Raw genomic sequence first — 24908 nt, forward strand, 5'->3', positions numbered from 1 at the left:
TGCTTAAAGCTTAGGTAGCAAAACCACAAAGCACAAAACTACTGAGATCCAAGACTTCTGATGGGGAAAAAAAGCTTTCTCTGTTGGTTTCCCTAGAGGTGATTTATTCTGTAAAACAGTGTTGTGCAACACTTTATGCCTTCAAAGCAACTCGTGCAAAATTAATTACATTGCGCCACATTTGTAGGAAAATACATTTTACTACAAGTTAATATGAAGAATAAGATAATATACAATGAATGCTGTAACAGAAACAATTACGAGTTGCCTTAACGGAGTTTATAAATCAAATCACTGCACATTGATAACCTTAAAACCAACCTACTCCAGGCTTTTGCGATAATGTAGAAACAAAGCAGTTTTTGAACAGCTGTTTCTCTTCCATAAGTTGTGGCTGGAGATGGAAATCGTAGATTATTTGTTTAAAAATACAAAACCTATTTTCTTTCATCCTTAGGACTCCATGAATTTTGAACCTCCTGTTGTTTGTTTGTTTGGAAGTAAACAGACAAGCCAAAATCCTTACACATTTTGAGTCTGCTTTTCAATGAAAATATTTAACACAAAAGTATTAATCAGTGTTTATTGCCTGCCCTCTGTTCTTTACAGGCAGTTGGGAGTTCCACCAATAGAAAGCCTCCAACCGAGCAGCAGGGAGGGAAGGAAGAGCTGGAGCTCAGTCACTCAAACAGACTCATGTGCCCAGATTGTTGCCCTCAAAACCTCACTGCCTGCTATGCCACTGCTGAGATCATGTAAGTCCACGTACCTTTGCTCACCTCAAAGTTCATTTTTGTACCAAGAGCAAACCTGGAGAAAAATGCCTTGCACTGTTTTTGTTTCTCTTTTAAATCAATCAGTTGCCAGAAAAGCTCTTCTGCACCAAACTAATTGCATAATGTCATATCCATAGCAGAGGAAGTCCCCACAGCAGGTTGACGCTATTAAAGTAATGATACTTTCATAACAAGTAGACATGTGCAGAAAGAACTGCCAGTGCTGCTGACTGGGGAATTTACTTCAAGTTTTTCAGGGTGATGTCTTTTTCTTTAAGCCCCAACTCCTGGATGGGATCACAGTGATCCAATATCTGAGGTTTTCATCGTTTTCTGCATTCTTTCAGTATTGTTTCTGGCTATCCTGACTCTGGAAATTCTGCAGTAAGAAGTGAACGTATCTTACAGACTTAAAACACCAGGCAAATATGTATTCATTCTGTAGGCCTTTAAGCCTGTCTTACAGACGATCAGAACCTTAGACTAACCACTCAGCTCACTGATATTAAGTGACTTATCCCTCCCCAACGTGTAAGATGGGTAAGGAAGCCAAGAGATAGTGTTATTTTTCATTTTACGACTGGGGAATTAATTCACAGTTACTTATGCCAGATCCAAAGCCTACCAATATCAGCTGACTGCTTGAGGTCACAGAGCTAAGCGCACCTTTTCTAAATCCCTGACACTGCATTGAGCACAAGACACTTTTTCTTAGTAAATACCAAAACAAGGTAGATGTATCATCACCTTGCAGAATTTATAGAATTTCTACCAATCTGAACAGGATTCATATGCATATGCAAGCATGTCATAGAAGCAAACTCTGTATCAGCATTGCATGGTATTTAACCTGTTCTTTAATCATCAAATCTATTTGTATGAGTTTCTATTAGGTGGAGAAAGAAAGGGGTTTTCTCTCTGCCATTATAAGTGGTTCCTTTCAGATTTATCGAATCAATAAGGTTGGGAAAGACCTCTAAGATCATTCAGTCCAATTCAGTCCAGCTCATCCCCACCATGCCCACTAACCATATCCCTCAGTGCCACATCTCCACAGTTCCCTCCAGGGACAGTGCACCACCAGCTCCCTCAGCAGGCTGTGCCAAAGCACTACTACTCTTTCTGAGAGCAAATGTTTCCTAATACCCAACCTGAATCTCCCCTGGTGCAACTGAAAGCCTTTAAGCCACAGAAGCATTATGAATCCGAGAATACTACAAATACACTTGGTAAGTCATAATACGTGAAACTACTAAAAAAATGCTGTAAGAATGTAAATACATACATTTCTAAATATAAGGTTCCTGTTCTTTCGTATTGTAAATCCTGAGAAGAATTAATTACATGCAACCTCAAGACATGAAGCTATTCATAATTATCTTAGAAACAGAACCTAGGTGTTAGAAGCATCATGTTAAGTCTGTATCAATGTTATATTTAATTAAGCAGAAGATTATGCATTATCCAGTAAAATGGTCTCTTGATTGCTCTGATAACCAGCTGAAATGAGATTCACCAGTACTAACAAGTGTTCACTGAAGTAAGGAACTCAACTTCCGTGCTTTCGAGGTTGCCTTAGAAAGGATTTATTACAGCAAATTAATGGTCTTAGACACACAGGTGAATCAGTGTTTGAAATGCAAATGCTATAGACAGTCTTGGAAATCTCTGCCTTGCAGCGTATTTGTACCAACCTCCTGGTGCTGCACCTAAGTAAATAAATAAGGTCCATGCCTAGAAGGATGGCCACAGCCATTTAAATTGAACATAACTTCCTGAGTGCATGCTTTCAGGTAATAGTTGCTGTTGCTCCTCAGCAAGCATTTTACCTCTACATTGAGATCAATTCACAGTCACCACTCGTAACTCTTTTGCCACTTCTATAGAAACAGAGTCTGTGATCTGAAGAAATTCCAGTATAAAAATTTAAACACAAGTCCATGCATTGTCCCATAAGACTGCAGTTCTTCTACGCATCATGGAATGGATTCCAGAAACGTCACTCTTTTTTTTCTGTTAATATATTTCTTTTAATAAGCCTGTAGGAAAGCTTAAGATAAGACATATGCTCAGTCTTTTGTTGGATTGAAGCATTATTCAGTACAGTGTGCAGATAGGTCTTTTTAATAACTGCATGAAATTACTCAGTAAATTAAATAATGCAAACCTACCATTAGAAATTCTGTCAATAGTCATCACATCTGTTTGATCACTGTGTACACGTTTCCCCTTTGGCGAGATGCAGAAAGTCTCAAAAAACATTTGGCCTTTTAAGAATGTGCATAGAAGAGATTTAAGTAGGCACACATTGCAAAAACACCCCTTAAATGATCAGGAACACTAGAAATGTGGTAGCATTCCACCCTGCGTGCTTCAAAGCCCGTCAATTAAACATTAGAAGCAAACTTATCCACCAGTTCCAGCTGTTGCCTGTGAGGATAAGGGATTTATTTTTTTCTTTTAGCAGAACAGTAAATCTCAAAACTCTACTGTGTTACTGAAGATTCCTACAATCTGAGTAGCTTAGAATTCCCCATTTCACAGCACACAAGAGGCCAGCTCATATGCTGAGGCACAATGAATCATGAAAACTGTGGTGTAAATATGAGATGTCCTCAGTCGCTGCTTGCTGCATTGTAAAGTTCCCTGCCACCCAGCTATCTCGTTCTACTTACACAATGTGACTGTTGTTTATATCTTTTGATCCACATCATTAATAAAACACATCTCTACCTCTCTTAGATAAGTCCTTCTGTTTGCAAACAAAATGTTTAAAAATGCCAGGCTCCTGTCCAGTTCACTATGTAGTGCACAGCTGAGTATGTTTAGATACCAACGAGAACTCAGGGCATTGCAGAGATGCTTAGCTTTGAAAATGCATTAAAACTGAATGTCTATTCTGAAGTAGAGGCATCATGCTCTGAAATCATCACTGTGACCTAAGCATCAAAAGACAACCAAAGGACCTATTTTGAGTCCAAATGCAGTCACAAAGTCTGAAAGAAATCTGCGTTGGTTCATTTGTAAAGATCTTGGAAGAAAGCAGATGAGGACTGTGAATGAGCAAGAGACAAAAGTTATTGTATTACAGAAGATCACAGCGGAGTCTAAACAGAAACCTGGAAGTGGCACCGTGTGTATTACGCAGATCCCCAACATACTGGAATAATACACTCACCTTGTCTACAATGCAGATCTGCTTCTTGCTGTGCACATCAAGGATCTCCACTTCAAAGTAAGTGATTTTTGAATGTTTGAGCGCTGGTGGTGGTTTGAGATGGCCAGCAGAAAGCACCAGCTGAGAGAAGTTGAAAAAAGAGCGCGTGTTTTGTGACATGGACAGAGCTCCTCCATGAGCTGAAAGATCCCTCTTGAGTTCTGAGGCGCTGGTCTTCCTCCTCCTGAGCATTGTATGACCCAGCAACAGCTACCGTCATGTCAATAGAGGACAGTTCCAGGGGGAAACCTTCCTTCCCCGCATCAGTTAAATACAATCACGGACTGATGAGACATGAAAGGTCAAGTGGTGTTCCATTTTAAGAGTGCTGTCTTATTTAGCAGGAGTGAAAACAATGGCTCTGTAATCCAAGTCTATATTTAACCAGCTATTGTGATGTGCCGTACGGCTGGCTTTTTTGCTCCCTTTTAATTTAAACCAGCATTTGAAACAACACATTGTACTTTTTCCCTAACACATTGTCAGATCCCAAAATTCCAGAGCCTCGGAGAAATCAGAAATGAATGCACTGAATTCCATTGTTATCTACTGAGACACATGTTTAAAAGTGCCTACAGATGTGCATATGTATAGGGGTGCATGTGTGTGTGTATATATAGCATTTGCGTGTATATATAGCGTCTGCGTGTGTGTGCCCTTCATACACAGCTGTAAAATGATATCAGTGGTCATTTATTCTAAAAACACTGACTGTTGCTCTTGGAGGCCTGAAGCACTTGAAATAACAAAACACTGGGACTTAATCAGCAAAACATAGGGGTTGTCTGCAAATGCTAAGGATTACAGTGTTAGAAGGGCACTACAGATTTCTGCAGGCAGATGTAGAGTGAGTTCTGAGTGTATTTCTACATGGCAAAACTTCAGGGAAATGACCATCGATGTTACAAAAATCATGACATTAAGGAATTTTAATTAAGTGGGGAAAAAAACCTTCAATAAGATAAAAGGGACAGCACATCTATACCCACCCCCTCCCACCTACCCATCCCAGGAGGTGACAGCGGAGACAGAACAGGTCTCTTATCTTTGATTCTGCTGTTGCAGAAAACGTAGTGCTTGCCACATCTAGGTCCTCATGACAAGAAGCTCTGTGAAATAGCTGAAAAGCTAATCAGTAAGTTCTTGCAGTAATTAAAAATGAGAGTGAGGGGATCCTCCCCAGGAAAGGCCATCTTCAAACTGAATCTCCTCTCCTGACAGTACTGTCACATATGCTGATTTTCACACATATGAGTGTAGGTGGTACTGGTGCAATAATCAAATTGTAAGTGTGCTTCAGTTCTGGAGGATCAAGACCGTGTACATGAAATCTCTGTGCTTCTTATAGACGTACAGAAAGGACATATGAGGAAGAAACAGCGAATTAGTGAGGACTGAACTCTTGAGAAGGTTTGAGTGCAGTGATAACAAGACTGGGCATTTGCAATGACAAAATACTTGTAACAGGAAGAAGCAGTCTAATTTATTTCATAAACCATGGAATGGCTAGGTTGGAAAGGACCTTTAAAGCCCACCCATCCCCAGCTCAGGCTGCCCAGGGCACCATCCAGCCTGGTCTTGGACACCTCCAGGGATGGGGCATTCACAGCCTCTCTGGGATGCTGAAAGAAAAGAGTCATTAGACTCGAACAAGATTATGCTGTGATCAAAGAAGTACACTTGTAGCTGAGTCTAAACAAAAAGTTTGAGTGGTGACAATATAGAAAGCAGAGCAAATTTGAAGAAACTGTGATCAGAATGGGGAGAGTGACAAATTACAGAGTGACTGCAAGCGCCGTAATAAAAACCAACAGGTAAAAGCCATGCAACACACAGGTCCTAAATACCAAGTGTAAGATACACTTATTTGGACAAATTACTATAAGGAAACTGTATAAATTGCTGAATGAGTGATTAGACAAACTGATATAATACCCCCTCTTAGCCTTAAAATCTATGGATCAGCAGTAAGAGTACACATTAGTATATTTCTTAATTTATTTCCATTCAAAAGCAATAGAAGGATTCAAGGCCACCCTTTTGCTCCACACACACTTCTGTGTCAGATGCCGTTCTGTCAGACTGCCCCTCTGCTGCCATCTGTCACACAGCAACAACATCTAATGGTATGTTGGTGGGAAGGTTTAACCTGTAGTAGGGTTTCCCTGAAGATAATGGTCTCCTTCCTCCCAGTTCTAAATGATGGGTCTAAGATTAGACTGTAGCACCATTTCGCTAATACTGTGAGTGGGGATAGAATGAAGATAAATGTCACACTTGCATATAAAGAGGGTGAAAGCTACTTTACCAAAAATAAGCAGGGATGGAGTTATCACTGATAACTTAAGCTTTAAAAGAGGTGCATAAAAGCAGTGAAGATTTTGCCATTAACATGCCAAGCGCTGCAGCTCTTTGAAATGTTATTAATGGGTTTGGTTCTCCTGGATCACTATAAGGTAATTCAGTCTCTTCTATGTAAAACTGCACACGCACAAAAAAGATGAAACACTGACTACTGGACAAAAGGCATAGAAAATACTTTCAGTGTAGTATGTGTACCTTGTTTCAGTCCCCAGTGTGGGAGATGGGGAATCCTGGTGCACAGGTGCCAGTGATCAGCCCTATGGTGAGATTTATGGACCTGCTTTACAGAGGTATGAACTGTTGGCACAGCAGCCTCTGAGAGCTGTGGCAAGGCAAGTAGCCAACAGTCCCTGGCCTCAGCTTCACTCTGGGACTCTGAGAGGAATCAAAGAGCACTCAGCAAGAATTAAATCATCTCTGACAGCTTCAACTTGCACAGAATTTCCTGCCATATAAGGGGCCAATATTTTTGAGCAGCCATTGTAGATGGGCATAACTCTTAAACCATGGCTCTACCTTCTCTCCTCACTTGGCACTTGCCTGACGTGAGCTGCTTTGCAGATAGGCAGGCACTTTGTTAAGCCATCCTTCTGAAAGGCTTTTTTTTTTCTTTTCCAGATGCCACACAGCCATCATTTCAGGTTTACTGAACTGCTGGTATTTTCACAACAAAAGCAGCAGCTGTTGTTGACCTTTGTGCAGTACTTTGAATACAATGCTTTAAAGCATCAAAGACGAAATAGATGACAAAGTATTGGAGAGGGACAAGGACTTGGTATTAAGTTTATGGTTAAGACATTAATTTCCTGAGTGGTGTTAGGAAATTGCTGTTTATCCCGCTTTTCCCTTCCCATTCCACATTCCTTCTCTGTGTGAATGCAGACCTCCGAGCACAGAGATTTTATGAGATCACAACTGGATCCCAAAGGAGCTTCTGAAATACCTTTTCACCTTTGGATGTTTTGCACTCCTCCGTTCCCAGAGAACTGGTCACCTCCTTCCAGTCTGCAGAATGTCACCCGTTAAGTCAGCAGCTCCAGATAATCTCTGTCACCCCAGATACTTGTCAGCAGCCCCTCGCATAATGCTTTTTTTATCACATGTACACTAGATGCTCGGTGGAAGCAGGGTATCCCTTCCCACTGACTTCATGTTGCCAAAGAACTGAGCAATGCTCCCAAGACAGAGCCCCAAGTATTTGATACAATAGAAGGAAGAGATGCTATCCAGAGGGACGGGCTTGAAAAGTGGGCTCATGAGAACCCCAGTGAGGTTCCACAAAGGCAAGTGAGACATGTTGCATTTGGGCCAGGGTAATCCCAGATATCATTTGATATCTGTGCGGCCCATATGCCTGGTACCGTGCTTGATACCATTAGCGCTTCTCCACATCTCCCCATTTCCGTCTTGAATTTCATGTTTTCAGAGCCAGGTATGAGTGAAGCTGTGTGTTCAGTCTGTCTTTACTGAGATGTCCAGTGAGAGATTTAAGAACCTGATGTAGTGCACTCACTCACAAAAATAGTAACAATAATCTGTTTGGCAGGTTCCTGGCTTCATCTGGATGAGAGTTTAGGAATAGGTTTACTGCATTGTTTGGGAGGCTATTGCTTTTAAACATTGTTTTAATTCTGCTATCCATGTTGTATTAATAACAACTAGAATGCACTTTTGAAACGCATTGGGAATTTACGCATTGAAGCCTGGCTGTCAGGAACAAAGAATGCACCCACATCCCTCCCCTTATACTGGCAGGGAAGCAGCGGGTGCCAGTCTTTTTGGCCCTGTGACATACACAACACAGACATCACCCAACCAAAAGCCACACAGCTCACAGCATGTTCAGTGGCTGTGAGAGTGGAGAGCCCAAGAACCATCCTGCCAGCAGGGCTGGGGATCTTCGGTGCTGCCCACCTTATCCCTGCGGCAGAAGGTTTCACCACTGACTGTGGAGCTTTGCCAGCTGTTTAACATCTCACTGTAGGGGTTTGGCTTTACTTTTCTTGCTTTGCAAACTAACTTTAACCTTTACCATGGGTAGTGTCAACGGCAAGTAAATCCACAGTACAAATCAAATCCAAACCCAGCCCTCTTTCCATCCCCCACAGGCATCCACGAGAGAAACAAGCAAAGCCAGCAGACAGGTACAGCAATTCTATCTACAGCAAGATGGAAGGATATCTGCATTTAGATATCTGGAAGGATATCTAAATTCTATCTGCAAGATGTAGGAGGTGGAACCTTCACCCCCCTGCTCACCTCACACAAACACACACCTACATCCCCACCAAAATACCTAAGTATGATACAGAGGTCACAACTGATGACAGGCAGGATGTAGAGCGAAAGGCAGCTGCTGGGCTGAAGCAATGAAGAAGCCTGAGGAGGTGCTCCTGGTGATGAAGTGCCCCAAAGGAACCCTTGCAGGCTAAATGCTGGATCAATCTCAGTCTTACTGACAACGAATAATGCATCTACAGCTGTGCAGTTGGAAACCGTCAGTTCTTATGTATCGGTGCAAACTGTGCTATTCCTGAAGTTACAAACTCATCATTTGGAATGCCGTAGGATTTTCTTTTTGTTCAGTGTTTGGAAGTATGGGACTATGTGAAATACTCCAGTTGTCTTTCTTTTTTTTTATTTTTAGCTGGAACATTTTGTTATTCTTTCAGGTCAGCATGTATCCTTAGAAACAAAGAAGAATGTTTTGAAAACTTGACCTCTAATGTTCTAGAAACAAAGATGGTTTTTAAAACAAGGTATGATTTTTAAGCTGGTCTTGGCATTTAGCAGACAGAAATGGAGAACCGCACTGTTCCCTACAGCATTACTCTGTAGCCTTTAGCATCTCCTTTTTGGTGACAAGAAGTGCATCTTTCTATACACTGGCCTTAATACTGGTGTGATGTCCCCTTCCTGCATTGCCAATGTGTATAATAACATGGTGTATCAGTTAGCAGAGGTTAGAAACTTGCTTCCAGCTTGGTTTCATTGCAGTGTCTTAGAACAGTTATTATGCACTGCAATTAGCAGTAGCTCACTGAAGGAAAGCCACTGACTTCTGTAACACAATGGCTTGATTTGCTCCCTGCCAGTCTCAGCACACATATTCATGCCCAGGCAGCAAAGCAAGCAACATAGATCATTCATGTTGACAAGAGTCCTCAGAGCATGGACAGACAGCAAGTTTCTGTGCATTTTGCTGTGGCTTTAAGCTATCATGCCACTTCATGGACGAAATAGAGAACAGGGAGTGGATGAAGGAAGAACAGGTGTTGATACCCTGTACTTTGCAGCAGTGTAAGCTTACTCCATGTCCTCACTGAATTTCAACCGAGTACATTACTGACAGTATTTTTTAATCCCCCTCTGAGAACACATCCCGACTAGATAATGGGTTGTAATTTCACAGAGTAAGATCAAGTAACCGCATTATCAGAAACTGATCAGCCAGTAAATAGCGATGAAAAGGAATACAATAAAGCACAGCCATTTTCCACAAATGGCAGCAGTATAAGCTGGCAAATTCACGCTCTTACAGCTGAGATGGAATAAGTCTTTTTTTGGTGGAAAACTGGTATGTGCGATATGAAGTCATTTGGAACAGTTTCAAGAAAACAGTGCGTCGTTCAAATATGCAGTTTGCATTGATGCTGAAGCGCTCAGAAAGGCTCATTTGTTTGGATGGAAAGGTTCTGAGGTTCTGAACCTGCTTTGTAATCCTACTTCTTGTCTGAAGATCTTGGGATGGTTGGTCTTTTATTACCTTTGAAATGTTACGTCTTATTTCTTCTGATACAAGAAGCCAAACCTTTCTTAGCATTTTTCATTTCAGGGCTTCCTGAATTAGGTTTCAGATATGCCTGTCAGCATAGCCTTCTTCTTTTGCAAACTTCCAAGCTTTCAGAAGAGTTGCAATTTAGTATGACGTTTTTAATATTCAGTCTCAACCTGAAGATGAATCTTGGGCTAAAAGAAAAATGATCGGCCCTTTACTTTCACGTTCATTGTTTTTTCTGACTGAAAAAAAAAATGTTTCTGTGACATTTTTCTATCAGATGATTTTGAGAAACAGAAATCCTGAAAACTTGGTGTCAGGCAAGTGAACAGAAGATTTTATTTCTTTCATTCAAACCACTGTTCCCTGCCAGGTTTTTTTCACAGGCTTCAAGTACTTGGAAAAATGTTTCCATGCAGAAACATTAAAAAGTGAGGGAAAGCACGCTCATCAAATTGAAATACTGCTTTTTGTTTGTTTGTTTCTCCATTTCTTTCCTCTGTTTAGCTTCTTCTGTCTGCACAGCTAGCAGACCTGCCCCAAGGCTGGTACCATTCTCAACAGGACCCTGATGAAGGGTTGGATATTAGGAAACATTTCTCCTCAGTGAGAGTGGAGATGCAGTGGCACAGGCTGCCTAAGGAGGTGGTGCAGTCACCGTCCCTGGAGGTGTTCAAGAAATGAGGAGATGTGGCACTGAGGGACGTGGTCAGTGGGCATGGTGGGGATGGGTTGGGGGTTGGGTTGGATGGTCTTAGAGGTCTTTTCCAACCTTAATGATTCTGTGATTCCAAGGAGTGTCCCTGCCCAAACTTTGATAATGCTAATGTCTGCTGTTTCATGGTTTTGATATCATTTCTGCCAAAGCTGTACCAGAGACCAAGATCTCCCTTCATTCATCTTGTTTAAAACAATACAGGAAATCTATCATATTTAAGGCACTATGAGAAACCTGCTCACCTGCAGAAAGATGTTTCACCTGGGATCAGATCATTTTTCAGCTAGGACTAGTTCTGTTCTGCTGGCAGCAGAAAATGTCATTGACATTACCCACAATTTGGCAGCATCTCCCACTCAAGATTACCACCTCATCAGACCTCTTGGCACACACGAGAGGATGGAGCATGTGCGAGCTCCAGACATCCTCTCACTGCCATTGTTAATGACAAACAGACACAAACAAGTGTGCATTATGATCTTACACCACACAGCAACCTGGAACAAGCTGAGGAGAACAGGGTTTTAGGAATCACAGAACCATAAAATGGCTTAGGTTGGAGGGGATCTTAAAGCCCATCCAGTGCCCAACCCCCTGCCTTTGGCAGGGTTGCCTGCTGCTATATCAGGCTGCCCAGGGCCCCATCCAACTTGGCTTGGCACACCTCCAGGGATGGGGCATGCACAAGTTTTGAACAGGTTGCCCAGAGAACCTGTTTTAATCTTGAACTCCATGAAAAAGAAGTTGCTATGAGCTCCCAAAATGTTTTTATGGCTTCTTGCAGAACACCTGTATTCCTCGTGAGGAAACAACTATTGCTGAGACATCCCTGATTATCCATGTCTTGCTTTATTGCAACCAGCATTTACACAGAAGGATAAAAAATTACAGAAAAGTTGGCAGGGAGAAGTGCACTAATTTGTGAGAAGCTAACAATGCACAGACTTTCCTTATCCTGTAGCAAGCAAATCTGGAAGGAGAGAGGTTTGCTGTTTGCATTAGTTAGCATGTGACTACTCAGTGGTGAGCATTTTGGCTCTGAGGATGAGCATACAGTTGCCACGGTGGGCTTCCAAACCATTGACAGGAGCCAATATGTAAGCTAAGGCTGCCAAAAGCCAGCGCTTGTCGTTTGACACATTAGGACAACAGCATGTCACTCAACACCTCTGGAGTTGGAGTTTCAGTTTAACAGCTCCTGGTCAGGAATGACTGCAACCAGCTTGCAAACGATCTCTGGACAACTACCGTGAGGTTACACTGAGCTGTCAGAATTATCTTTGCTTTCACAACAAATAATTTGCCACTGCTGCTGTTAGGCTAACTGCTGTCTCTGCAAAGCATTCTTCTGATTTCCATAGCCATTCTGGGGACAGGGTCACATAGACAGAGGTGACAAGGACAGCTGTGGCATCTAACAGCCTAGGAAATGGCATGGATAGATTACAGGTAAGTTATCAGCACACTTTGACAGGACAGAAAAGCAGCTGAGGTCCACAGACACCTTTGAAAATGATATAAAACACAGCCCCTGGGTAGAAACAAAGTCCTTCCTCCACATATGAAGTACTCTAAACGTCTGAAGGTGCTGGCTATAGGTAAGGGTGAAATAAAGGAAGATTGAGGAGCAGTGAGATACAGCTTTGTTTTTTCCATCCAGACCATCAGCTCTTTTTCCATATGCCCAGCACCTCAAGCTGTCAGATATCTGGCAAACAATGCACTGCTGCAGATGTATGAGACACAGTCCTTGTGTGAGGCTCCATCGTGCTGACCTGCAGGGATAAGTTAACAAGGGTCACGCATTGTGCGTGCAACGCAAAACCACGCTGCACCTTCATATACTGTCTCTCTTTTTTCTCTCCCCAGAGCTGCAGAAATCCATGGGCATCGCTGCTATGCAAAACACCCTGCTCCAATTTGCTTTCTGCTGTGACTTTCCACTGAGAGCAAACCACGTACGAGCACTGCAGATGCTGTACAAGAGCCCATCCGGCTCAGAAGTCTTTGTGCCAGAGCCCTTGGCATGATGTCAGGTCCAAGAGGAACTGGCTGTGCCTGTAAGTCTCTTTACAGATAAAGAACCCACTTTGCTATTGCTGCTGTCAATACAAAGGATTCGGGAGTTTCATTCTGTTCTCAAAAAGCTGATTTTTCATGCAAAAGTACAACAGCTAAGAACAGACAGAAAATAACTACTAAAGACACACGATCACTGTCTGCTGTAGTTTTTCTTTGCTAGTACTGAGCTCCCAGCAGCAGTGTGAGCTCTTGGTGTATACTGTTCAGCAATTAAAGGATGGACATATCGCAAAGCACAGGTAGCCTGAGGTGGGGGTTGGAGAAGACCTCTGAGCACCATCAAGCCCAATCCCCATTAATGCAGGTTCCCTGCAGTAGGTTTCTTAAGAGCATTTGAATTCACAGCATTTACAACAAAGCAGACTTGAGCGCTGGTGTATGAATTTGTCGCAGGCTAAGCACGGGGCTGCCTCAATAGGAAGAACCACAAGCTCAACCTTAGAATATTTCATTCAGAGCTCTTTCTTAGCAGACTAACACCCACTTAAAATTAAATTACCAAGAATCCTACAGACAAGCCTGGCATGTCCCCTGTGGCATGAATCCATGCCAGGCAGGATACAAAGTGCTGCTGCACAGACCTGTGAACCGCTTGAATCAGGAGACAAGCTGGACTCCCATGCCTTAAGTTAGTACTGCTGAGATGCTGATTAAGGAGCCAGGTGTTTGTTTTAGATAAATGCTTAATGAGTGTTTCACTGTTTAGCGCCAAAGGGCAAGTTCTGAGCCAAAAGTTAATTGTTTCCTACTTGGTGCTCTTTAGACTTTGTGAGACGAGATTTTCAACATTGACAGATTCTCACCTGGAAACGCTAGGAGTTAACAAAATACGGCTCTTTACACCATCTAGCCCAGGAAGCTGCATTTTGTACCCTTCCTACATAGATGGTGGATCGAAGGCAAATCAAAGCATCTAAATAAGTCATCTTCTTTGAATTAACAAGGAAAAGAAACGTTCTTTAATGGAGAAGCATGAAGGCTGTAAAAGATGTCTAAGACCATCCAATCCAACCACCAACCCAACACCGCCATGCCCACTGATCATGTCCCTCAGTGCCACATCTCCCCTTTAACATAGAATTGCATACTTAGGGTTGGGTTTTGTGAATATCCCTCTAAATGTCTGACATCAGAAATCTACAAGGAATAAAAGTCCTGCTTCGGGCAGTGCATGGCATAAGTTAGGGGATTAGAAGACTTCTCAGAAAACGTATGCAGGATCCCAAGCTGGAGGTAAACAGAAACTGCACCTGAGGGTTCAGCTCCTAAAAAACCCTTCCAGTGGCAAAGAATTCCCACGAGACTTAAGGCAAGTTACTGCCCCATTCTCAGAGCAATTGGAATATATATGCCTGCCGCAGAGCAAAGGATAAGGCTGCCCTTCTGTAGTTAGGAGTCATGCAAGGTTGTTGTTGTTTTATCATGAAAACACATGCATACATCTCTGTTGCCCCTAGCATGTTTATTGCCTCTCCTTATTGGGCAGCCAGGATCAAAATCTGGTCTATCATTTTCAGCACACAGTCCAATTAACCATAAATAAATATATGAAATAAAAGCCTATTTTGAGAGCTCATTTTTAAAGATGAATACTTACAGGTTTTTTTTCAGAAGTAAATGATTGGATTAGGTTTAATTCATCTACATCAAAGTCCATGATAGTTGCTATATGAGACAAACACAGTTATCTTTACAAGGAGAATAAATGTATAATGAAATCCTAGCTTTCCCTCTTTAAAGTAACACACTTTACGATAAGCACAGATTTTGGCAAAGCAACGTTCCCCCGCCACACAGCACATGTTTAATGAAGTTACTCCTCAGCTGTTTGTTGCTTAACAGAGCCAGAATGAGACGAGCTAACGGAATCGCTAAGCACTCCTCGTCCATTAAAGTGGAAGCCTCTTCTGAAAGAAAACACTTTATAGCTCCAATCCAAAAAGTTTATCAGCTTACGGAAAGGATGACCGTTTTCACAAAGCAATGAGAGCAGGAAGCGATAGCTGTAAGGAATCAAGCGATCCACTGGGATCGCTCAGACCAGACAGATCTGCATGACCTCAGCATCTCTCCCTTTTGCTTTGCTGCATCCCAGCCATCACCAGCTTTGGCACGGGTGCCCTGAAAGAAAGCCAATGGCACTTGTGTATCCTGCAATTAATAAGCAAGGTTTTAATTTACCTATTAAAAAATTACAATCTAGAAAGCAGATAAAAAGCCATTTTATTAACTAAATGGAGTATTTACTCAGGGTTGAATAAATGACCCCCAAATTACACAGTCCATCTGAACTCAGAAGGGAAGCCTTTTAGTTTCAGGGAAAAAAAAAAGAATCGAGACCTTTTTGCATGGAAAATCACGTCATTGGAACAGCACGCACTGCAAAATGGAGCTTTAATAGTCAATAAAGCCAGAAAAAGGCAGCGCTTGCTACCTCATAGCTAGCAGGTTTTCAAATTATGGAATTCATCTGTCACACTCCACTTAGCATATCTGTATCACTTCACCAAGTAATGCCACCATCAGATAGTTATTTTAATAGTAAAAGAGTAAATGAATAGTGTAAAGGGTAATAGAATGGGGGGGAAAAAAGAGACAAGAATTAAATCAAGATTTTATCTCCTTTTTTTTTTTGCTCTGACACTGAAGGCTGAAGATTCCTCTTTAACTTGTCTTTATATGGGGAGGACTATAAAAAAGGAGAGATGTATTTAACAAGGCGATTTACTCTGTACAAGAGAAATCCTCAAGGTTATTTTGGTGGCAGGTGTCCAGAGGTGCTTGCACTGCAAAAGAGTAGGTGAGCATGGAAGAGTTTACTGCACGAGTACATCATTTGTAGAAGACAAACCGACCATGGTCTGATCTTCAGAACAACCTGGGACATGTCCCTAAAAGTCAGACCGCATTTTTACAGCCCTGACTCCCTCTGATATATGCAGTCTACGCATAAAATCTACCCCCTTATACACTGCTGCTGTGTACACAGTGCCATGTTTACTAACCCCAGCCTACAGGAAAAGACTCCTATGTGTTCTTCACATCTTTCCATGCCTTTTCATAAAGGGTACCTATTGCATGAGAGATTATCTGAATTTTTCACATCTTCTGTTCATTATTTAACAGAACAAGAGAGTGTACATTCAGGGAATATTAAAATGTTTTATTCACTATCTTCAGCTGACTCTTATTTTTCCTCTATCCTAGTAATGGAGTTAATACATTTGTACATTTATACTCAATATAGTATTCCACGCTCCACCTGCAGATGTATCTTCTTGTCTTTGAACTATCTATGAAATGCATTAAATAATCACCATAAGCCATCTTTTGTTGATAACTTTTTCATTTTACTGCCCTGAATTATTCACATAAATCCAACACCATATCACTGTATTATTACAGGAAAGCAATTAAGGTGGACTGTGTGATTTGGAGAAAATGGAATTTCTTCTATTGTGTATTGCAGGTGGTTTCCATTCCCTATTTAGGTTGCAGTCAGAAAATATTGATCAGAAGTTTGCAGGTCTAGTTTGAAGATGGGGTAAAGGGGTTGATATTTTAGTAGGGAAGGACAAACAGTGACATAGAGACATAGTCTTGCCTTCAGCTTTAGAATAGTTATACTTCAAGACCTTATCTAATTGGGATGCAGCCACTTCAAAATGGAGAGATTAACAAAGGTATCATCAACAGCCTCCCACAACACCTGGTTTAATTAAGCTGTGTTACACCAACTTCACCTTGAGCTTCTTAGAACTTTGCTCATCATTTGTGATTTCATTCTTTCACAGATGGAAAAGAAAGCATGCAAGGGATTCTACAGCATTGGTTAACAAAGTTCTCACCTTACTGCCTTTGGTAAGTTTAAAGAGAATGCCAACTTCAACACTGAGCATTGCACAGCCATGTGTACTTCCATCCTTCACTTTATCACATCACAACTACGCACTTAAAGGAGCATTGCAGGGCAAACTGGAAAAGAGACCACTCAGATGTCTCAGATGAAGCCCTTGGACTTAAGCACAGCCGAGAGTACAATAATTAGCGTATATCACCTATGACGCATCTAAAGATGAGCATGATTAAAACACTGAGAATAAGTGAAACTCCTTTAATGGAGGAAATACAGACTGAATTTCAGGAACCAAAGCATTCACTGTCTCTCATGACACCTGGAGAGCCAGTGGTAATGTAATATACTTGACTCATCGGCCTGAGAAAGAGAGCCAGCTGGCAGGCATGAGGGCACTAGTAGACTCTGATTGCCCTAATCAGCCCCTCCTGAGGCAGCCTCCTCCCATGGTCCACAGCTCTATAGAAGCCCAAGTCTGAATATTCCTCTTCTTTTTGTGAGCTGTGTTGTAGAGGGAATGAGGTTAATCCTGTTCTCTGTTGTACCTGAGGTACTTGTCTTAGGTGTTGCTTCTTTCTTACATGTTTGCTTGAAGGCCTCTGAGTTGTTGTTGGGACTGATTGCTGTTACTTGCTCTCTTGTGCTGCTTAGTAATGCAATTACTCTGGAGAAGCTACTGTGGCCTGTTTCCCTCCTTGTCCAGATTAGAGCAGCTCTGTTCTTACTGCACCCTGCCGCTGGACTCCTGTCTCCAAAGTAAGTACCCTGTACTAAGATTTATTTTTTCCAGTGGGTGTGACTTAATGCTTCTTACAGGATATATATGTGTGTGCGTAAGGGCACTATCTGTGGTCTCTGCATTGTTTGATGGAGTGTCTTGGGTTGCTTTGTGTTCCTAGAACTGGGGTGTCCCTGGAATGCAAAATGGCAGAGCAGGGGATTTAAGAGAAACCACCAATGTTGAACAAGTCTTGAGTAAATGCATTACCTTCAGAGAAGAGGAGGATGTTTAAATGAAGGTCTTGTTCTGTTTGTGTGCTGTTATTTCTCTCTAGGGAGAACTAGCAATGGGAAAAGATTTGGAAGCTGTTAAGAGCTCTGGTCTTGTGTTCTTCCTTGTGTTTGCTCTGCTTTAGGATTATGAGGCAGTTTGGCAGGTCTGATGGAGCACTGATTCCATCTCCTGGTCTCAAAAAGGAAAGTCAGAATTGAAGATCTTATTGCCACAATGAAGCTCACTAGGTCTCTTTCTCCTTCTAAGCATCAGAGTAGAGCCAAAAGGAATTACAAAGAACAAATACATGAACTGCGTTTTTCCCCAGAGTTTAAATGTAAAATTGTACAAAGATCAGAAATGAATCAAACTGATTGTATGAATTTAGTTTAGGACCCAGGGTCCTAGGATGAATTTTGACTTCAGTTTCATTGAATTCGGTTACATTTCCACACTGATAGCAGAAGAACTATTTTAACATTAGATAAATACACTGTGGGAGGTGTCCAGCTGATGGTCAGTCTTTGTTGCTGAGCCACAGTCAAGATGTGCTGTCCTGCTTTGCAGAAAGATCACGTGCAGAGTTCTTTTCTCTTTCTCACTCAGCTTAAAAATTCCAGGTGCTGTTAAAGAATAGGATTTCTTGCTGTAAGTGTTGCTGGGATTTTCATCCAGCTTTGAAAAGCTACCTCCCACCAACACGAGGAGATGCTTATATATGTAGATGAAGTTGTTAGCGTCAGGGCAAGGAGAAGATGGAGTGCACTGTTTTTAAGTGAGCCGAGAAGATGGTTGTAACTAACTGAAAAAGCACTAGAATATTAAGACTGCTTTAGTACTGTGAGAGGAGATGGTTTATTGAGGCTTTTTACTTGAGGGGGGTGAAATATGGGAAAGGTGATCTGAAAATGTTATCTTGATATCTTGTGTTTTGTAACTGATGATTTTGTCTTGGTATTGTAAGATGACTTCAAGAATACCCTTCGCTGCTATGGAATGCAAGTATAGCTGGAAGAGCACTTGAAATTATCCGCAGTTTCTGATAGGAGATAACTTTCTGCATGTCTGACTCTTTCCTCTCCTGCATATTTCTTATGGATTCCCAGTGACTTCTGTAATGGAAATTGCATGTGGCATGTCTTTCACACTCATAGATTTATCAAGGTCAAGCTGACAAGTTTTCTTTTCCCAGCCTTTGACTTTATGTGACAACCTATAGGAAGTCTTAGCCACATCAGGCAGATGACTAGACACATCCCACAAGACCAGGGATGCTTTGTTACAGTGATAAAGTGGCTGTCAGACTGCTGGTGTTAAGTGCTGCTCAAAATATACAAAAAATAATGGGGAACTGACACAAGAATTGTAATGAAAGGGGGAGATTTCAGACTGGATCCAAGCGCTGCTAGGAGCCTGGTTACCATATAGGGAGAACAAATTCATTTCATTCTACTTAACGTCCAAATGGAGATCAGTGGTGTCCTTCAGGGATCAGTGCTGGGACCAATCATAGAATTGCTCAGGTTGGAAAAGACCTTAAAGATCATCAAGTTAAATGGTAACCTAACCACACTACCTTAGACTGACCCTTTTCAATTGATAGTGGGGTTTATCCTGAATGTTTATTTCCCTTTCCTTTCTGGAAGTAAATGCTCTCAAATACATTTTAAGAAAAACTCCTGTTTTGACTATTATGACAAAGATTTTACAATTTCTTGTTGGAGTCATTCTTTCCTCTTTGGGTAGTTTAGATCAAATCAGCGTAAAGACATTTCCTTTCTTACTGGAAATTGTTCCAGTTTGCCTTCACACTGAAATGTACAGCAACAAAAAACATCCTCTACTTTGAAAAGCTAAAGCTTGTAAGACCCATTTGTAAATGTCAGATATGTGCAGATGATGCTGATGAACACAAGTACACAAGAATAAGCAGAAAGGGCAGGAAAAAAAGGAGGCAGGGAGGACAGACTAACCATACCAAAATAGCCTTCAAAGATCAAGAGGTTGAAGCTGAGACAGATGAACAACAGTGGAAGTATAAGCTGCTAGTGCAAAACCAGAAGAGAAATGATGGCTACAAAAATGAGTTCCCTAGCTTACATAACCTCTCAGAGTAGATTCTATTTGCAGTGCGTTGCTTTTATTCTCATGCCTGTGTTAGATATGGAAGAGAGGTGGCTACTGAGTTTTCAGATTGAGTATAGGGAGGATGGTCACAGAGCAAAGCAACCTGTTTCTCCTGTTCTAAACTATCCTCCCATCCACCTCAGAACTTGCTCTTACTCATCCAGTTTCAGTAGTAGTACTCAAGGACTAAACTCTCACTTAATTGAGTAAGGCTGTAGGGCTTTACTGCTGCAATTGTTTAGCAGTTATTTTTCCTGAAGCTGCAATTATCACTGTCTGTGCAATCCACTGGGTAATGGAGGAAGTCAGAAAAGTATATGCTTCAAAAATCTCTCAGGTACTACCTATTAATGGTGCTTATTTATCGTGTTCCACTCTGCTCCTCCATTGTTGTAGGCAGAATTCAGAGTTCACCTTGGTATAGACCGCTAGCCTGTCCTTTCGCCTGTGTATTTGAAGGAGTGAGTATTGGTGGATGAGGGAACAAATAAGGCCAAGGCAAATTTATTATCAAATTTGCTGAAGGAAAGAAAAAGCAGTGAATTATCCAAGTAATTTCTAGGATTAAATTTGTAAAATAGAGCTTTCCCGGTATAATTATTTCATATGCCCTCCGAACGCCCACTCAATAATGCAGTGTTAGGTTCGTGTAATAAGCGGGTATGTTCATGATGTAAAACAACTCTGGACATAACATGCTTGATGATTTCTGTTGACTTGAAGTTACTTCACGCTTATGCAAGGGTGCCATCAAGTGGTGCAGGAGGAGAACTTCAGGTAAAGAACTGATCCTCTAGTTTAGATCTATTAAATACAAGAGACAGTGTCTCATTAACTGTAAATTACAAGGGACAAATATCGATATGCACTAACGTGGAGTGAGATCCTCCATACTTCTTCCATTGCTTCTTGCCACACTGGAGCTAATAAGCTTAGAAGTGTTTAATTGGGGATTAAGTTGGGGGATTTAACAAAGAACGCAGCTTCCATCAACAAGCTATCTCAGCATCTCAAACTTTAGTACCTTAATCCATGTGTTACTATGAGGAAACATTTCACTGTTGTTCAGGGTTTTATTGGGGTTTTAGGCTTTTTTTAATACCAAGGTAACCTGAGCACACCCAAAACAAAGAGCTCTTAAGGCTCTTTAATGCACAGTAAAATGACTAGAAGCTGCCTGCTCCTATGTACTGTTACAAATACAATCGTAAGTGGCCGAAGCATATGGGAAGTCTGCATCAGTGATCACAAAATCACAGCTTCTCCTTCTCAAGATGAGTGGGTAGAAAAACCAGGAGTGGCATAAAGCAGATATGCTGGTTCTCAGGGTAGTCTGGCTTATTAAAGCTTTTAGCTTTAAGATACACCTACATAAATATGCATACACACATATAAACACAGTGTTATGAATGACCGCTGTATTTTCAGCTTTGGTAGAGCTGAGTAGCAGATGTTACCCTATGCAGAGCTTACTGCTGGTAACTGCACTTGCTCCAGATTTTTAGAGCATTTGTGCGATGAATCTGAGATGAACACAGCACAAGTATGATTGATTTCCCCATCTTAACTGAAACTTTCTAGTATTTGCTGAATGAAACATTAAAACTCCTGAGAGCAAGCACTCAGCATTTTAATACAGCCCTGCTCCATGACATTCAGCAGCCCTTAAAAGGGTTGAGCCAAAGATAACTTCCAGACACAAGGTATGCTTCTACCTGGTAACCTCAAAATCTACTCTCAAGTTTCCCCTGCTTTAAACCTGTTGCAAAACAAATGTCAACACTGCCAGCTACCTTGGATGACAAAAAGTAATGTAACATTAATACGGTGAGACGACTGCTGTGGTTATTGGCTAATCCCAGCCATATTTGTACATATGTTTGAAGTAACAGAATAGGAAAATGCCAAGGAAAGAGAACATTAAAAGCAATAACTGACGGACTCTATTATTTTTAAGTAATAGACACATTATAAAGGGCACATGGTATCTCTTCTGCTTTCCACATATCACTTAACAAACTCACCATCAGGAAATGGCTTTGAAATTTTTGCCATCAGCATAATTAGATTTTATAGTAGGGTCTATGTCACTTTTAGCATTAATAAAAAGTTTTTGTTGGGATAACAGGCTTTTCACAGTTCTGCTGTAAAGTCTTCACATGGCGTTCCTTGATATTCATCATATTTGGCAGCATGTTTCTGTATATAATGCCATTTCAAACTGTAATCTTTGAAAACAGATGCTACTTCCTCACAAATTCAGCATAGTGCCTTATTATTTGTCTTAACAGAAAAACACTCATGCATCCATTTTTTGTTAACACCCCTCCTTCATCCAAGATTTTTCCTTTTTTGGGTTCCATTTGCTTTTGGGACAGTGTTAGGCAGGCTCAAGTATTACTGTTGGCAACCACTGTATTTTGCTCAACGAGAAGCACATGCCATGTGTAATATGTGTGGGCTCCAGTGCAAATGAGTGTGTGCTGAGAGCACAAGGGGAAGAGTCAGCAATGCAGTCAGCTGACAACTAACATCCACAGATCCTGGAGATCCACCTGCAGGACCAGTGGGTACACAGAAATATGCTGTGAAGCCCCTGGGTTGAACAGAAAGGGCTGTGGAGGCCTCTGGGGCACCAAAATGAACTGGGAAGCCCTGAACTGAGCAGACAAGACTTTGGAAGTTCTTGGGATGCACTGAATGGCATGTGCAAGGTACTGGACAGAACAAAACAAGAAAGGACAAGTCATTGGTGAGCACAGGAAAACACTCAGAGAATCCTGAGGCCAAAGAGAAGGTGCTTGGAGGTCTGAGTGCAAAATGAAAGCATTCAGAGGTGTGTTGGGCAAGCAAAGTGAATTTGGAGGAGCTTGTGCTGAACTGTAAGGCATGTGAGAGACAACTGGTGAGCAAGAAAGGCAACTGGAGGCCCCTTTGGGACATCAAACTGCATGATGAAGACTTGAGACTCTGGAATTGTAAAATAAAGCTCCTAATTTAAAGATATGTGTTGGTGTTGGATGGAAATACTGGCCTTATAGTTAAGGCTTGACTTCCTATTGTCTTCAGAGGTATTTATAATGAATACAATATCACTAAAGAAATGGCTTCTTAGATGCCATTGAAAGATAGCAAAATCTCCGATTTGTATGAAGAAAATACATTGAAGGGATTTTCTTTAGCCTTTGTCAGCGTATTTGCTATAGCTACTGATGGGGCCCCCAGTGATGGCTGGTGAAAAATAAGGACTTTAATAGATGATGATCTATCCCTGCTAACTCACATTTGATGAGGTATCATTGCATATCAAAGCATTGATGTGCAAAAGCTTTAAAGGTGGATGGTGTCACACAAATCGTCATCCAAGCTGTGAATTTCATGAAGTCCAAGGGACTGAATCACCACCAATTCTGGGAGCTCCTTTAAAAATATGGATGCTGATCATGGGCTCATCATTTACTTTTTGGAAGGAAGGTGGACAAGTTGGGGACAGTAAGTCCTGTGAGTGGCCGTGTATCTTGCGCAGTTCAGTGCGGACTCAGTGCTGCGTTACCTCCATATGTGACCTCACAGCACAGACTGCCATAGGAAACACGGCTGACATAACTCCCAGTGGGCACGTCGGGGCCGGCGCGATGGGCGGTGCGGTGGCATGGCCGCCTCCTGGGGCGGGGTATTCCGCTCCATATCTTAAGTCGGCGGGGAAAGCTGCTGCTATGGGGCTGGATGCGGTGCCGGGTGCGGGTTGTATGCGGGTGTTTGCTGCCGCAAGGCGAAAGACGGGCCGGGTTCCGCCCCGCTCGGTGTGTGCGTGTGCAAACGCCGTCAGTCCACGCAGTCGGGAGAGTGAACTACACATGAACAGTGAAGCTACTTAGCGCACTGGGGCTAATGGGCTAGAAATCTGAATGGCAGCGAAGTGAATCTCATAACAGTAGTGTGGAAATCACCCGCTTCTGTCTTATAAAGGATGGAGATTAACTCAATTAAAATGTGATTTCATTTACCTTCTTTTCCTTTGATCTGCTCTTCAGTCAGCTTATTACAGCTTATGAGGCTTCTTCAATTTCCAGTTGATTTTGTAACAATTAATTGAACAATTAACTGCATGTTAACTTAGTGATTATCAAGTGTGTTAATTTTGCAAATATCTACAGATCTAAGATGTTATATCCACATCCTCAATTTAATAAGACATTGTTTGGATATTACAGAATTGCTCTGCACTTGAACTAAATATTTGATAGGCAAATGGTAGAATTAGGTTTACTCTGACTGAACTCGGGCTTGTTTTGTCTGAATTGCATTGTAGAATAGACTGGACAGGCTGAAGAGTTGGTCAGAGAGGAACCTCATGAGGCTCAGCAAGGGCAGTTCAGAGTCCTGAACCTACGGAATAACTGCAAGCACCCATACAATCTAGGGACTGACCTAATGGAGAGGAGACATGCAGAGAAAGGAGATGGTGTCATGGCGGACAGCAGGTCGGTCATGAGCCAGCTATGGCATTCCTGTGGCCAAGACCAATGGGATCCTGGGCTACATTAGACAGACAGTTGGCAGAAGGTCAAAGGAGGTGATCTTCCCCCTCTACTCTGCCTTGTTGAGGCCACATCTGGAGTACTATGTCCAGTTCTGGGCTCCTCAGTTCAAGAAAAACCAGGATCTCCTTGAGGGAGAGTCCAGCAGAGGGCCACAATGATCAAGGCCTTGAGCATCACCTGTATGAGAAAAGGCTGAGAGACCTGGGACTGTTCAGCCTGCAGAACAGAAGGCTGAGAGATGATATTGTTAATGCTTATAAATAACTAATTGGCTGGGAGTCAAATGAATGGGGCCTCTTCTTGGTAGTGCCCAGTAACAATACAATGGACACTGGGCACAAACCTGAATACAGGACATTTCATATGAACATTAGGGGAAAACTTTACTTTGAGGCTGACAGACCATTCAACCAAGCTGCCCAGAGAGGCTGTGAAGTCTCCTCTGAAGGTAT

General features: G+C 41.8%; 2 protein-coding genes across 4 annotated transcripts in view; one reads left to right on the forward strand and one right to left on the reverse strand.

Annotated features, from left to right (window-relative positions):
• TECRL (trans-2,3-enoyl-CoA reductase like) overlaps positions 1-4237 on the reverse strand; it is a 50430-nt gene extending 46193 nt beyond the window's left edge. For both annotated transcript variants that reach the window (XM_015861575.3, XM_015861573.3), the window contains exon 1: positions 3955-4237. In XM_015861575.3, the coding sequence (XP_015717061.1) occupies positions 3955-4185 (231 nt within the window). In that variant the 5' untranslated portion in view covers positions 4186-4237. The remainder of the gene's footprint in view (positions 1-3954) is intronic.
• IGFBP7 (insulin like growth factor binding protein 7) overlaps positions 1-24908 on the forward strand; it is a 79999-nt gene that overhangs the window by 36077 nt on the left and 19014 nt on the right. Inside the window, exons 3-6 of one of the 2 annotated variants that reach the window (XM_085546801.1) lie at positions 610-755; positions 12723-12913; positions 16730-16796; positions 17443-17547. In XM_085546801.1, coding sequence (XP_085402927.1) covers positions 17445-17547 — 103 coding nt within the window. In that variant the 5' untranslated portion in view covers positions 610-755; positions 12723-12913; positions 16730-16796; positions 17443-17444. Of the gene's footprint in view, positions 1-609; positions 756-12722; positions 12914-16729; positions 16797-17283; positions 17342-17442; positions 17548-24908 lie in introns of those variants that run through there. The other variant, XM_085546802.1, reaches the window with a different exon arrangement.

The sequence above is a fragment of the Coturnix japonica genome, chromosome 4 (genome assembly GCF_054131305.1).
Source record: "Coturnix japonica strain WE chromosome 4, WE-NBRP24, whole genome shotgun sequence".
Classification (NCBI taxonomy): Eukaryota; Metazoa; Chordata; class Aves; order Galliformes; family Phasianidae; genus Coturnix; species Coturnix japonica.